Source organism: Lithohypha guttulata (assembly GCF_036872675.1).
Source record: "Lithohypha guttulata strain CCFEE 5908 chromosome Unknown scaffold_5, whole genome shotgun sequence".
NCBI classification, from domain to species: Eukaryota; Fungi; Ascomycota; class Eurotiomycetes; order Chaetothyriales; family Trichomeriaceae; genus Lithohypha; species Lithohypha guttulata.
The window spans coordinates 732,610-748,223 of record NW_027042754.1 but is presented as its reverse complement, the minus strand read 5'-3'; the positions used below and the strand labels follow the sequence as shown (position 1 = coordinate 748,223).

General features: G+C 49.2%; 5 protein-coding genes across 5 annotated transcripts; 4 read left to right on the top strand and 1 right to left on the bottom strand.

Annotated features, from left to right (window-relative positions):
* Window positions 1–580: 580 nt before the first annotated feature.
* LTR64_006718 (uncharacterized protein) lies at window positions 581–3,818 on the top strand (the record flags this gene model as incomplete). Its single annotated transcript, XM_064901047.1, has 2 exons — window positions 581–1,399; window positions 1,446–3,818. The coding sequence occupies 2 exons, from the start codon at window positions 581–583 to the stop codon at window positions 3,816–3,818; spliced, it is 3,192 nt and encodes a 1,063-aa protein (XP_064752123.1).
* Window positions 3,819–6,897: 3,079 nt separating this feature from the next.
* LTR64_006717 (uncharacterized protein) lies at window positions 6,898–8,181 on the top strand (the record flags this gene model as incomplete). Its single annotated transcript, XM_064901046.1, has 2 exons — window positions 6,898–6,968; window positions 7,017–8,181. The coding sequence occupies 2 exons, from the start codon at window positions 6,898–6,900 to the stop codon at window positions 8,179–8,181; spliced, it is 1,236 nt and encodes a 411-aa protein (XP_064752122.1).
* Window positions 8,182–9,302: 1,121 nt separating this feature from the next.
* On the top strand, window positions 9,303–12,048 carry LTR64_006716 (uncharacterized protein; the record flags this gene model as incomplete). The annotated part of the gene is made up of 2 exons (XM_064901045.1): window positions 9,303–11,522; window positions 11,608–12,048. The coding sequence occupies 2 exons, from the start codon at window positions 9,303–9,305 to the stop codon at window positions 12,046–12,048; spliced, it is 2,661 nt and encodes an 886-aa protein (XP_064752121.1).
* A 381-nt stretch (window positions 12,049–12,429) lies between these two features.
* On the top strand, window positions 12,430–13,656 carry LTR64_006715 (uncharacterized protein; the record flags this gene model as incomplete). Its single annotated transcript, XM_064901044.1, has 1 exon — window positions 12,430–13,656. One exon carries the CDS (start codon window positions 12,430–12,432, stop codon window positions 13,654–13,656), a length of 1,227 nt encoding a protein of 408 aa, XP_064752120.1.
* Window positions 13,657–13,755: 99 nt separating this feature from the next.
* On the bottom strand, window positions 13,756–15,408 carry LTR64_006714 (uncharacterized protein; the record flags this gene model as incomplete). The annotated part of the gene is made up of 2 exons (XM_064901043.1): window positions 13,756–15,273; window positions 15,349–15,408. 2 exons carry the CDS (start codon window positions 15,406–15,408, stop codon window positions 13,756–13,758), a joined length of 1,578 nt encoding a protein of 525 aa, XP_064752119.1.
* Between the last annotated feature and the right edge of the window lie 206 nt (window positions 15,409–15,614).

Below are 15,614 nucleotides of genomic sequence, written 5' to 3'. Positions count from 1 at the left end.
AAATTTTTTTTTGGCTTTTCTGAGATCCATTGCTGTGTTCGTAGTTTGTGCGAGAGTCGCAGCTTGTCAATGAACCTAGTGACACATCTCATCATTACCTCGCTGCCGCCAAGCTCCTGATCGTGGATCGCAAACAACCACATGATCTGTGGAAGCAAGATACTTGACCTTGCTTCTCGACAGATTTTGGCTCGACTCCGGCCAATTTTCGAAGTGAGACTCCCAAACAAAATACGAGGACCGGGTTGCAGCTGATTCGCTGGTCGAGTTGGACCGAGCTTGCATCGCGCATCATCGCGAAAACCTGCTGAGTCGCGTTCACCAGCCACTCGAAAGTGACGAAGGTCATGAACACTTTTCCATTCATTGTTGACCAGTGCGTCAACTTTTTGCGTTGGCGTTCCTGAGAGCTCCAACTTCTCTTTCTGCCTGCTACTCAAATCTCAGGTTGATTCCAGGCAGGCGCGTCGCATAATGCGCTTTTGAGACGAATCGAAACTTATCCTTTCCTTAACTTGTTGCTCGTTGTGCTTCCTCTTCGCACGCGACTCTATAACCCTGCCGAACACGCGCCTTCGTAATGGAGCGCGTAAGTATGGCTTACCACAGCAGCTCGAGCTTTGGCGAAGCTCTTGCAAAATTAAGACCTGCCGTTCGACTGACTCTTCCACCTCTCTGGTTCTTCAACTTCCCTCCCTCGATTGAGCCACGAACACTACCTCCCCCACCAAATGATCCGACTCTGGCGCATCCCTTCACCATTCCAATTGATATCTACAACAAAGTTCTCAATGCGACGGTACCTGTCACAATCGCCCTCATCTATATTACCACTGTCACCTTCCTCAATTCGGTAAACAAACGAAGAGGCTATCGGCCATGGGCTTTCAGCAAGACCAGATTCTTCAAGCTCATGGTCATCACACACAACATAGTCCTCTCCCTTTACTCAGCCTGGACCTTTGTGGGCATGCTCAATGCGCTCAAGATCTCCCTCTACTCACCCTGGGAACCATATGGCCTCGCAGGAACAGTAGACTCGCTGTGCAAAATAAACGGTCCAAGAGGTGTTGGTTCAGCTGCAAGATACAATCCTCAAACATCCACGTGGGGGATTGCAAACCGAATATACCACCTTGGCACCGACACGAATCCTGACGCGACTGACGTGGGGAGAATGTGGAATGAAGGTTTAGCATTCTACGGCTGGCTCTTCTACATGTCCAAGTTCTACGAGGTTATTGATACTCTCATCATCATCGCCAAAGGCAAGAAGAGCAGCTTTCTGCAGACATATCATCATGCTGGAGCCATGATCTGCATGTGGGCTGGCATCCGCTACATGTCTCCTCCTATCTGGGTCTTTGTTTTGGTTAATTCCTTCGTTCACTCGATCATGGTAAGTTAAGCCACAATCTCTACCTACCAATACTGACCAAAACCAGTACACTTTCTACCTCTTCACTGCCATTGGCGTCAAAGTGCCTAGCTGGTTCAAGCGCACCCTGACCACTCTTCAAATCACCCAATTCGTTCTTGGAGCATCTTACGCTTTTCTACATCTCTTTATTAAGTATCAGAGTCCGATCAGCGTACCTTACTCATACCATCTTGGCTCTGCCGCAACCGCCATCGCCTCGGATGTTTCTTCTGTCGCTTCTGCTGCAGTCGCGACAGCATCCGCCGATCTTGGATCACAAATCAAGAAAATTCTGCTACGTGCTGCTGGCAGAGAGGGCCTTGCCGAGAACGTTCACAACAATCGTGGACAGCTCTTTGGTATTGATGCAGTCAAGGCAGCTCAAGACGAAGCCAGAAGAGAAGAGATTCGCTACAGAGACGAGCTCGACTGGACACACTGTCTCGATACTAGCGGCCAAGCTTTTGGTATTTACCTGAACGTTCTCTATTTGGCACCCCTCACCTGGCTTTTCGTCAGATTCTTTATCAAATCATATCTACAGCGACTTGAACGCAGACGCAGTAGTACTGCCAGCCAGAAGGCAAACATGGCCTATTTGAGTGTGAGAGATGCACAGCGAGGTGTTGATCGTAGACTTAGTCAAGCTTTCGAAGATGCACAAGGTGGCGAAGAGACTGGGGACGAAAGTGCCATTATCGACGAAGAATTTGAGGAAGAGCTAAAGGTCGCCGCTGATAAAACGAAGGATGCCGTATCCTCAGCCGCTGAGAAAGCTAATCGCGAGGTCAAATCTACCGCTAAATCGACACAGCAGACTCTGAAGAACGCCAAAACCAAAGTCGAAAATAGCCCAGCCGCTGAAAATGCGTCGCAAAAGATCAACTCGCTCACTCAGAGCATTACGGACGCTGCCGACAGAATTCAAGAAGAGGTCAAAGCTATCGCCGCTGGTGAAAATGAAGATGCCAACCATGCTCTCGATGTCTTGAAGCAAAAAGCTGATTCCCTCAAGACTCAGGCTGAGAATGCGTCCCAGGCTGGCAAGGAAAAGGCAGAGGAAGCTTATCAGAGCGTCAAGGAAGCAATCTCGAAGTTAACGGCTGATGCACCTGATCGGGAGCAGGTTAAGGAGGAAGCTTCGAAAGCATTCAATTCCACCGCTTCAAAGGTCAAAGAAGGTACTGACGCTGCAGTGGAAAAGGGCAAGGAAGTGGCATCTGCTACCAAGGAAACAGCTGCTGGTAAACTCGAAGAAAGCGCACAAGAATCGACATCCAAGGATCAGTCTGGGCAGAAGTCAGATTCGAGCTCGTCAAATAGTGGAGAGAAGGACTCTACTTCGAATAAGCCTCAAGCTAATAGCGATAGTGCTGCTGACGAAACACAGACCAATGAAACCTCAAACAAAGGGTCTGATAAATCAAAACCTGCAGATGCTACAAAGCGTGAGGGAGATGATTCAAATAAGGAGGAAGATCAGAAGCCGGCAGCAAAGGAGCAAGAGCTGACCGAAAAGGAAAAAGTGCGCGATGTGATTTCTGACAAAGACTCAAAAGCTGAAGCAAGTACAGGAGATGCAAAGAAAAGTGCAGCTGCTGCAAGAAAGTCAAAAGCAAGACAGTCCAGCGAACCCAACACCTCCAACAAGCCCAAGCAAAAAGAGCAAACTACCCAAAAAGAAAAACCATCAGTAGAAGATGACGAATCTTCGTCCGAAGCTCCAGGTGGTAGTCTCGACAAGGCAGAAGGTTCGTTCCCAATACAAGAGAACTCTGAAGGAAGACAGCAATACTTTCATCAAGAACGTGAGGATGCTATCAAGAAGCTAGACTCTACCAAAGACGAAGAAACAGATGTAGTTGTACCGGAGGAGACAGAGGACAAGACGGAAGATGATCACAACGACGAATCAAAAGAGAGTGAGGTCAAGAGCGCAGATGCAGAGACTAAAGAGGAAAGACCCTCATTCGAAGAGACACGTGCACAGGCTCTCGAAAAGCTGAAGTCAGCGAGCTCAGAATCCAACAAGCCGGACACTCAGGACTATGAGGACCAGAAAGAGTCATGGATTCAGGTTGATAATGAAACAACCCCATCTAAAGACAAGAATGGCAAGTCAACAAGAGCTCACGCAGATGACGGAGATTCGGATCAGCCAACCTTCGCCGACATCGTTAAGCAAAATCCCGAGGGTTCGGAAAATGACGATGCACAGGACACTGCCGAGAGCAAGGAGGACCAGGAAGCAGAAGCAGAGGAAGACAAAATCATCGACGAAAGTGAAACTCTCAGAGATGATGTCAAGCCTAGTGCATCAGAACAAGATACAGCTAATGAGGGAGGAAAAGACTCGAAAAGCTCAACTTCAAAGAAAGCTGCAGAAGCTGGTGCGTAGAATCATCATCTCCCTCTGCCTGCTGGCCAGAAGTGCACTTGTTTATTCTGTCTACTGAACGACCTCAATCAGTTTAATGATTCAATTGCTTATTCATTACTCGCTCAATGCAGATCTTCATCGACCTCCCTCTACTCCGACGAGTCCGTACACGAAATGGCACCAGAAGCGTCGCGGTAACGTCGGTGGTGGTACGCCTTGATTCTCTCTGCACACGATTGTTACGTTTATCTTGCATGGGCGTTTTTCTCCCAATGCAGTGAGGTGGAGGGGGGAAGAGCTGTATAACAACATGATGTAATTACTCGACAGGAGCAAGCGGGAAAGCAAGCGTGGGCAGATCGGTCATTTTATTTTCAATTCAATTCAAATTCCAAGTGTTTGTTGCAGGTATACCCTTACAATGTCCTCAATAGCTTGCTGGTTTCGTAGATGTGAATTCAAGGAAGAGTCTCGAATGGTTTTCACGTTTTACGACGAGGCTCCCTCTTTCACTGATATGCTGTTGACGACGCGCTGGCGCTGAGTTACATTGCGCCTATAACACGCTGGGAGGAACGTGTCTTTTAAAACGCGTTGTTAAAGTCGAACATTGTACACTTTGATCATACTAGTATATGTACATGTACGTCGCATGAACATCATATCTGTGCGGAAGCAATGCATCAAGGACAAGGTTTATCAGGACTTTTGATGCAGGGGTTTCGTGGTAAGTTAAATACTCGGCTAACGAACCTCGTGAACCGGGATCGTGAAATCTGGGGTTTAGGTTTTGGACTTACCTGCTTTGGGATTTTAAAGGTCTATAAGTCAACGTTGTAGGTCGGGTTGGAGGTTGAAACTTGTGAGTATTGCAGATTTATTAGAGCTTCACTGGTATAGTGTTTGATGGTACTGTCTTATATGAAGAGTAAGTACTGCAGAGCTAGAGTCGTGGTAAGGAAGAGAAAAGCCGGTGTTTACGCTTTCTCTTCGATCGTGTCGACACTACAAACCGTCTCGCGATCTGGATCGGACAAGCCAGACTAGGATCCTGATCTGGTTTGCTCATAGAGAAGAGGACGTGAGTCCCTATCAACGCGATGTACGTAAACTGGAACACTGCGTTTTGCGCACAGGCATAGCACAGCACGTTTGCCGGAACAAAGCGGCCGAGTCGAACCCGATTGTTCGTTGAGCTTTGAATCACATCGAGTGATCAAGCCTATGAGCACAGCATGTAATCGAGCACAACGACGAGCAGCTCGAGCCACCTATCACTGAGGCCATGCAAAAACTCTCATTGATCGAATCTTGGCCGCGTCAGCAGAAAAGAAACGCTGCAGGAACCCAACGTGCTTACACATTGGCCTGCGAAGATGCAGGGTTCAATGCGCAGGTAGACAAGGACAACATTCGTACCTGCAGAAGTGAGCTGCAGTAGGAAGTGGGGCAGCAAGGGCACGGACAGGACATAATCCGTAGATTGAATCGTGCTGACCAGGAAGTGTTGCAATTTTGTAAACTTGATTAAGTTTCAGCTCCTTGGAGTGTCAGAGATTATACCGAATGGTACCATTCAGTAGTCGAAGGGATAATATGATCAAAATTGGATGTGTAGGCGAGTCACGTCGCACACGTCGGAGGAAGGTGCTGGAGCTCCCACATGTCCAACAAGAATTCATGTGGTCTGACTATCAGGAAAGAAAGCCACATAGTGACGGGATATCAAGCCGTAAGACCAAAGCTTACTGACGAGCTGATCGACAGGTACTGTGTAACGGAAGCCTTCTCGATTACCACACTGTATCTGAACGCCTAAGCTCGGACGACTGGCGACCGTCAATGCTTCTGCCAGTCTGCTCGGATATTCAGATACAATAGTTGACCTCATCGTCTCAACGCTTCTGGCTTTGACCGACTCTGTATCTCTGCTTCTGGAGTAGTCGCAATTTGACAGAGTTGAGGATGACAACTAATCAACGTATTGGAAGAGTGGTAGTCTCATTTCATGAAATGAATGCCTCATTGACGTGATTTGTGTCCGAGAGGAAAGCACGCTGCATGGTGGCGCGCCGTTGAATATGTCTTGGCAACAGCCCCGGATGAGTTTGCACAAATCATATGCAAGTCGGCCTGAGCAAGGTCCAGATTCAGATTTCGAAGCAGTCACGTATCGGTCGATGTGCCTGTAGATGACTTCCATATTCGGACGTCTTGTGGAGCCTTCCCAGCTTAAAGAGATTCCACGACTACTGTAGCTGCATATGACTTGCAGGGGACTCATCTGCAGCATTATGACACTGCTGTCAGACTTGCGATCGAGTCTCCACTACACGGCATACGCGTTTGATTCGGAAAGTCCACCATCGTCTGTCATGCAAGAGCTTGCATTTGATGCAAGACTCTGGTTGATATATTGCATATGTAGAGAGTTGCTGTAACAACCAGGACGACCATATCCTCTCCATAATAATACTAAGCTGTGTTTGAGTATCAGACTCGGCGTGGGCCGGTCTGCAAGTGCTGTTACGAGCATCTGGCAGCAGGACCAGATGAACGACTGATCGAGTTACGATACACCAAAATGGTGTTTGAGTAGGCCCACCAAAGTTCCACATCTGCTATCTCAATCGCGTTTTTGGAATATTGTAAATGAGACTAATCCAAACTGGTCTCCAGAAGACAATGGCATGTATCGACCTCAGACATAAGAGAGTTGCCAATACCCCTTGATCGGCCGTGCTCTGCAACTCGCCTCCAACCTGGAATTGAATGTCTGGCTTTCTCGTGCCTGGATGGTAGGCCTTGTGGGGATTTTGACGCTTTGACTCATTTCCGGCCACTCAATGGTGAAGCTCATGTATCCGCAGCTCAGTGTCTTCAAGAGTACATTCCGCTACCTTACGTTCGTCTCGGAACAGCTCTCTGGCACATGTTCAAGACACTCGAATACATACTGAACCTTGGAAGCATCGATTCCCATCCTCGCAAGCTCTGGACCATCAAGAATTCTGGAGCGTGAGCCGTAGGGTCACATTGCAGAAGCAATTAGCTCTCAGCGGCGGCTCTTGCCATAACAACACCATAACGGGACAGGATGGATTCAAACAACTTCGAGAGTACTTGCATCAACCCAAGTGCAGAGTTCTTACATCGGGTCGAGCCTGAGTATGACCAGTTCTCCCAGTCAGAGTCTTGTCCCTCCTTGTCTTCCAGCTTCCTCTCAATCGATACACAGCTTAATTTTGAGAATGAAAGAAGTATGTCGCTAGGAGAAACCTCTCTAGATGGTTTTGAGGCGATATCGGCTGGTGCCACCAGCCCGATGACACCCATGGGACACATGCCAATCCACAACTTTTATGGCATGGATGGATGGGTCAAGACAGAGCCTCAAGATGCATGGCACATCCACAACACAGATTCAGAAGGCCTGTGGCTTGCTCCAGACGGTTCGACAATGGCCAATTGTGTTATGAATACCTTCACCACTCAGACATCCACGAGTCAATTCCAGCCAGGGTACTTTTGTCCTATGCGACCTAAAAGTGCGATCGATCCACCACTATCGAGGGCAGTTTTCCCTCATGCTCTTGCCGGATGTAGAGGAGTCCCGATAGAGGAGGATTTGCCATGGCCAACTTCAGCTCTAATCACTCAACCTCAAACAGTTGCACCAAGTGCCACGTTCCAGATGATGTTGCCGAGTTCCCCCATGGGCAGAGTCAAACCAGTCACGCCGTTACAGCATTACCGTGACAGCTCGTATTGCTCAAGCAGTCCGCCTTCGTGCAATTCGTCCTCGATCCTTGCATCACAGTGGGAGACGGAGGAATCCAAATACGACCTTCGCGATGAGGTTGAAGCTTTTGAAAGAGAGGTAATGCTGCCATATGAAACTCGTGATTTTTGCAATTCAGCAACGAAGGTGGAAGACCAGTCACCTAAGAAGTCGTTACCTGCCAAATCTGGTGTTAACTGCGAAGCTGTAATCCGTCAAAACGAATTTGCTTGCAGTTTCAAAGGATGTATTGATAAGAACGGTCGTCAGAAGCGCTTCAAACGACAGGAACACCGAAAACGACATGAAAAGACCGTTCATGGCGAACAGGGCGGGCATGGGCCGAGGCCGAAATACCCTTGTTGGGTCGTGACGGGTAACAAGAGATGCGGCAGAGATTTCTCAAGAAAGGACAACCTCAATTCTCACCTACTCAAGACTCATGGTCGAAAGTCGAATAGCCAACGCAACTCGTATGTTGCGACACTCGATAGCAACTCCAAGTATTATGACAAGGATTGGGTAGGATCTCTGACTGCCGAGGGCCTGCCCATTGACCCTGCGAGATGGCCGGACGTTCAATTGAGATCTAAAGTCTGATTGTGGCTATCACTTCTGGATCCCGTGCTTGGATTCGGAAAGTCTTTTAGCAGTTTGAATCTTTTTCATGGTCGAAGCTAGATATCATGCTTCAACGTCCATCAAGTTTGCCCTCGACATTGGGGTGCAGAAGCGTGGTATTGATAGTCCTTTGGGAAGAATGTTAAGATCGGATCACAATCTTTCCGTGGCAGACGAGGGAGGATATGTCGATATATCGGTTGAGGCAGGAGCGGTATGGGAAATTTAGCGCGACATTTTCGTGGCAGAGAGCAAGCAACGCGCCGGTTTAGCGCGTTTGATTGGCTTGTTACATCAACACCACAAAAGCAGGGGAGGGTACATTGCAGCTGCCAACCAGTACAGAGGAAATTGTGTTCATCAACAGCCAACGTGTTCACGCGATCTGTTGACTAGTCCTAGTACCTCTATCTCGAATTGACTTGTATTCAAAATCAGCTTCTCCCACGATGTGACATGTGGCCATTCTTGGTTTTCTCACAACGCGCTCTGTTTACTTGTGGCGTATACCTTTGAGTTGATGTGACATTCGAGACTGGAGTGGAACTGTCTGTACGCAAAGCCGTGGTGTGACTTCATGATTAAGAAGCACTACCTTTGTCGACATGAGTCGAGATACGGAGATAAACATCGCTCTTCGCTGATGCCTCAGGCCACAATATGCTTGAAAGATGGACGGTGTTGTGGCATACGAATGGAAAGGATCATTTGTCGAGGGGCATAGGGGCATCTTTGTGATTACAGTATTGCGACATCACCATCGTCGGCGCCATCTCCGCTACGACTAAAGATCATTGTTGCCGCGCTGTGCAAGCCCGCAGGGTAGAATTGAGCTCCGGGGCATACAGTGCAGCGACGCTAAACCCCAGCTTTCAACCCAAGCAGTTTTCTATTGGCGCTCAGTTGTCCTTAAGTGCCCGCTGCAATTCGATAACGGTACAGTGGTTACCGAGGCGCCATCGATTGGACTTGACGTTCAACCACTTCGTTAAATTTGGAATCATTCCTGGACATTGTAGACCTCTAATGTCCATGTATTCGATTTACTCGGTCGCTGCGCATTTCTGAGAAGACAAAGTGATTGGGCAAAATGTGTATCGATGGCATCGGGACACAAGCGAGACCATGATGGCAACGTCGTCAGCAATCACGCATCGGAATATCCTCCAGGAGGCCATGCTGTAGCCAACTCCAGTAAGCCGACACGGCGGTATGAATGCAGCTTCGAGGGTTGCGGCAAGTCATATACTCGCGCCGAGCATCTGGGCCGACATCAACTGAATCACAATCCCAAGGACATCTATTCTTGTGATTTTCCTGGCTGTACACGAGTCTTTGTCAGGCAGGACTTGTGTGTGCGACATCGCGAAAGGCATGATGCGCCTCCTAGTAAGAGCGGTGGTGCCTCGAGTGAGGAGGAAGACGCCGAAGCTGGGAGTACCACTCGACGTGTAGGTCGGCCACGGTTGTCTTCTCTTAACCAAAATGGCTCTGCTACGAAAACGAACCTCCATCACCCAGCAACGATTACACAATCTTCTTTGCCACGAGCGAAATCCATGTCAACACATGATGGTTCTGAACAGATAGAACAGACAACAACCTTCTCACCGCGTGCCTCTGTGGGTTTGATCAGCAACGTAAGCGCCTTCTCAATCGACATGCATGACTCAGGACCATCTCAACACGGTACCGGTATAGCTCCAATACAGTCAACCCGTGACTTCCAATTGCCCGTCCTTGAATTCAATGAATCGCCAGCGTCGGTTCGTGACGAGTTCACGTCTTGGCTATTTGATGAACAGTTTCCAAATGTAAACAGTGGGCCGTTTTTGTCGACTGCGTTGAACACATTGGGCTTTGGCATGAATAACTATATGGGCTTCGGGACAATGCCAATGTTCTCCGATTATACCAACGATAGCCTGCTAGATATTGGTGTGGACGCTAGAACATCGAGTACAGGCGAATTCGAATTCATGCCTGACGACGATACAGCTTGGCTTTCATCAGCGAAGAGGCAAAAGTTGATTGAACTGATGCGGACTCGTTTCATCGATGCCGAGAACACAGATATCACTTCTTTAAGGTTGGAAATCTTCTCTGGGGAAGACGCTGACGCTGAAGAACACATTCTCAGCCTAAGATCCATGCAACTCTACCTGGGCTCTTACTGGAAGCATTTCCATCGGCAGATGCCCATTCTACATCAGCCGACCTTCTCAGCAGATACTGCAAACGACCTACTTGTGCTGGCCGTCATGGCACTGGGAGCGTCACAGCTCGGCAGTCGTTATGGTAGACTGAAGACGACCGCTGCCTCCAAATTCGCAACTTTTGTAGCATGGCATCTGCGCTGGCAGATCTTCATGCATGCTGATTTTCGCCCTCCTGCCAAGCTATGGGTCTTTCAGACACTAATTCTGCTAGAATTCTACGAGAAGTCAGGCTCGACACGCTTATTGCACGAGAGAGCTCATGTACATTCTGCCACTCTAATTAATCTCATGCGAAGAGGTACGACCTTGACGGGTGAAGATGAGACCGCCAGACGTACCCCGAATCCAACCACTCCTGATGAAGCTTGGCACAGATGGATAGAGACAGAGTCTACACGAAGAGCGGCCTTCGCGGCATTTTGTGTCGATGCATCTCATGCTATAATGTTCGGCCATGCCGCAATAATGGTAGTACACGAACTCAGGTTACCACTTCCGTGCGACGATGCTTTGTGGTCGGCCACATCAGCTCCCGAGGTTGGGCGTATTCATGCTAGTCTGCATACTCATGGCATCAAACCGACGACTTTTATCGAAGGTCTGAAACGTACACTAACCGGCAAGAAAGTCAAGGCAAACAACTTCGGCAGAGCTATCCTTATGGCAGGACTCCAATCAATTACTTGGCACCTTCATCAAAGAGACCTACAAGTTTCGAGCTTAGGTGCTTCCTCTTCCCTAGGAATGCCCACAATATGGCGCGAAGCTATGGCAAAGTCCTTTGATTTCTGGAAGCGCGATTTTGACGACAGCATGATTCACATGAAGAACGTAGCACTGCCTTGGCAGCAGACTCTGAATTCGGAAGATCGAGACGCATGTGCTTCCGCGGACGTGGTACACCACTTGAGCCATATTGCCTTGCACGTCGATTTCACCGAATGCCAAATATACACTGGTGCTCACCGGCTGTTTGGTAGAACAATCACAAGAGCAGACCGCGAACGAGCCAAAACGAAAATGCTCGAATGGAGCAAAACTCCCGGCGCAAGGAGTGCTACTTTTCACGGCCTCCAGATTCTTAGAGCGGTCATTTTACAGGTAAGCAGCTCAAGACCTTCACTAACGTCATCGTTGAAACAGCTGCGCACAATCACTCTTCCAACTTTGAACTAACATTTCACAGACGACGAGCTCCGCCGATTTCTACACATGCCATGACGACCATCTACTCAACCGCAGCTGGGCTATCTATCACGCTCTACTGGTCTCATTCGCTTACGGCTTTGCCATGGATGGGCCACTACGACCTTGGCCGGCCCAACTTCCGGCACATGACACTCCCTTCTCATCACCCACACCCACCCTAGGTTGGCCAGGTATACAGACGTCAACATCTGACAACCAATTCCATACCTATCTGAAGGACGCCAGGGCGTTCCTAAACTCCACAAGCCATGTCAAAGCCGCAGACGATCTTCGATCGATGCATTCTGGACGGAACAGGTTGGCTGGCATGCTCCGACTTTTTGCACACGCTTTCCGCGACTCCAGATGGGAGCTTATGCAGGAAGGTGCGCAGAGACTTGAAAGGGCTGTCCAAATCTTACGCGAAGGTGAAGCATGAGCTCGTATTGAAGCGCTCTTTACGTCTCCCTCCAAGGTCTTGCAACAGAGCACACATACTTTTGTACGAAGCACGTTCTTGATGAGACGTCCAAGGCCATTATTCACCTCGAGTCATTGCTGCCGAAGTGAATCCCTTCCACAGTAGGAGCGTCCACGCCGGAGCAGTCGGCCTCAGGTTCTACCACACCCACGATGATTCCCCAGCTACCCCACGCCATCCCCGCACGAACCAATTACAGACTAAAACAAGGTGGAATGACAGAGACACTGCCGACCACAATGCAAGCAGAAGTCGTCCCTCGTCAATACAGTTTCGGATTCACGCTCAACATCAATTGAGTTCATCAACTAATCCGCAGCAAATCATCAGAGGAAGACGATGGCAACGGACCAACTCAAAGCCCTGAGCGGCCTCAGCAATGGCGCGAAAGCACCGGTTGCACCTCAACAGCCACTACCTAAAATCAGGACGGTAGAATACTTTCGCGTAAAACCCCGATGGCTATTCGTCAAGATCACCGATGACCAGGGCGGTTATGGCTGGGGCGAAGGCACTTTAGAAGGCCACACGAAAGCTGTGGAAGGCGCACTAGATGAGATAATTGAGAGAATCATAGGTATGGAAGCGGATGACATAGAACACATCTGGCAGCTCATCTGGCGACTCGGATTCTACCGTGGAGGACCGGTGTTCATGTCTGCTCTATCTGGCATAGATATTGCGCTATGGGATCTGAAAGGCCGAAAGCTCGGCGTACCTATTTATCGTCTGCTTGGCGGCAAAGTGAGAAACAAGGTGCAGGTCTATGCCTGGATTGGCGGCGATAGACCTAGCGACATTGAGAATGCCGCGAAAGCGCGAATTCAGCAAGGGCTAAAGTGTGTCAAGATGAACGCAACCGAGGACGTGAATTGGCTGGACTCGCCTCGAGTCCTAGAGGGCACCATCGAAAGATTGAAGATTGTAAAAAGCCTAGGTCTCGATGCAGGCCTAGACTTCCACGGCAGGTTACACAAGCCCATGGCAAAGCAACTTGCCAAAGCATTAGAGCCATACCACCCACTCTTCATCGAAGAGCCGCTACTAGTTGAGCATCCCGAGGCATTTAAGCAGCTAGCCGGTCTCACCACAATTCCAATCGCTACAGGCGAACGACTTTACTCGCGCTGGGACGTGAAACGGTTCCTCGAAGACGCATCCATCGACATCCTCCAACCTGACATCGCGCACGCAGGAGGCATCTCAGAAACCAAGCGAATCGCACAAATGGCTGAAGCCTACGACGTCGCAATTGCGCCTCATTGTCCGTTGGGCCCGATCGCTCTGGCAGCATCCATACAGGTCGCTTTATCGACGCCGAATTTTGTGATTCAGGAGATGAGTCTTGGGATGCACTACAATGTGGAGGCTGGAGAGGAAGATCTGAACACATATCTCGTGGACCAGACTGTTTTCGATATCGAGGAGGGATACGTCAAGGCCCCAATAGGTGCGGGCTTGGGTATTGAGATTGACGAGGAAGTTGTCAGAAGGATTAGCAAGGACGCGCAGCCGTGGCAGTGTAAGGAATTTTATGGGCCGGATGGAAGTATTAGAGAGTGGTAGAGGGTTGGCCGAATAAGAATTCAGGTACGTATTATTGGTTCTTCTCGTGCACTGAATCGTGAAGATGAGGTGCTCGAACATCAGTCGGTCCCCATCTAATCACAGCTTTACTCCTCCAAAGACTTCCATTTCCGCTCTCATAGTGTTGATCATATCGGGAACTAGCTCATCGATACTTGTCGCTCCTATCAATCCCATGTTGACTAGGAGCTCGCTCTTCAAAATACTGATCATGTGTTTGACGCCCTCTTCACCATACCCGCCAGTCATACTGTACAAGCAAGGACGGCCGATACCTACTGCAGTTGCTCCGAGTGCGAGGCACTTGATGACATCAGTGCCACGTCTGATATTGCCATCAACATATATCTCAATCTTCTTGTTCTTGATCAGTTCTGGCGCATGTTTCCTGATCTCAAGGAGCGTGAGAATAGGTGCCTGCGCGGTGTCCTGACTACGACCGCCATGGTTGGATAAGTAGATAGCATCGAGACCATGCTTGTATGCCAAAACGGCATCCTCCACAGTCTGCACTCCCTTGAGAACAAGTGGGAGCTTAGTAGCACTTCGAATCCAGTCTAGGTCTTGCCACTTCAGACCAGGGTTCAGCAATGTGCTTGAAGCAATCTTCGCAACGCCAGCATTTGGTGCCGATGAACCTAGTGACAGCGCCTTGAGTCGGTCGTCTTTTTCTCTCTTCCCAAGGACGGGTGAGTCGACAGTGATGAAAAGGCCCTTTACTCCCGCCTTCTCAGCTCTTCGGATCAGCGACAGAGCTTTCTCTTTGTCGCGGTTAACATAGACTTGAAGATATTGGGTTTGGATTGGTGAAGATCTTGCTTCTGTGATCTGCTCGAGAGACATTGATGGACTAGTAGGGATGATCTGATGCACATTCTCTGCACCCGCAGCGGAAGCAAGATTGAGCTCCGCCTTCGCATGTGCATACTTCGCTAGTCCAGTTGGGCAAATGAAGAACGGCACCGACGAGTCACTGCCGAGAATCTTGGTACTTGTGGTAATGGCACGAACATCTCGTAAAACTCGTGGTCGCAGCTTAAGCATTCTGAATAGGCGAGCATTATCCTGTTTGCTGGTTTCGTCCTCAGCTGAGGACGAATAATAGGCCCAGCCCTCTGGACTGAGGTACCTCTGTGCAACTTGTTCGAAATCGTCAACATTGATGATGCTGCTCAGCGCGGGATATTCACTTTGTGCTTCTTGTTGCCCTATCGAGGCCACATCAGATTCCTGTTGTTCGACAGGAATTGTTGATGTGTCAACCTCGCCTAGCAGGGCCTGTTGAGGTAAAGTTTCGGATATCAGCTCTGGATTGTGTATTGATTGGTACGCGGACGTCGCGTCTTTGCCAGCTGACTTCAGGAGCAGACCAGCACCTCCCGGATGATCGTTAATGAAACCCGTCACATCATAGACTTTGCCGTGAACAGCCAGCCAGCAGGACTGTCTGGACTTGTGCTCGGCAAGTTGGGCGCCGCTGATGGTCCGCATTATGCCACAGAAGTTCGAGCTTTGAAAGAAGTGCTGAGCGCTGGCTTGAGTTCCTGAGGGATTCCGGGTACACCTGAAAGTAACGATGTCTTGTGGTCTTTCAGGCTGTAACAACAATGTTCGAGGCTGTAGTAGGTCTCAAGGAGTTGTCTGTATCGATGTGACGAGGCAGAAGCGTACATATCCTGCCTCCGAATACGAATATTTGAATGCATTCGATCTCAGGTAACGGCGAGACATTTGAGCTCATGTATGGATTTCATGCCGGTGACAGGGCACACCGTGATCGAAAGAGGCGTTGGGGATACATTGGTGTGCGGGCATCCATCAAGAGCAGCAGCCCATCTCCAAATTCTGCCTCCAGAAAACAGGCAGCTTAGCCTAAATTGCTATCGGCCAATGCTCCGCGGTCTGCCTGAAAGAGGCAAACTTCTTGAAGTCGAGTC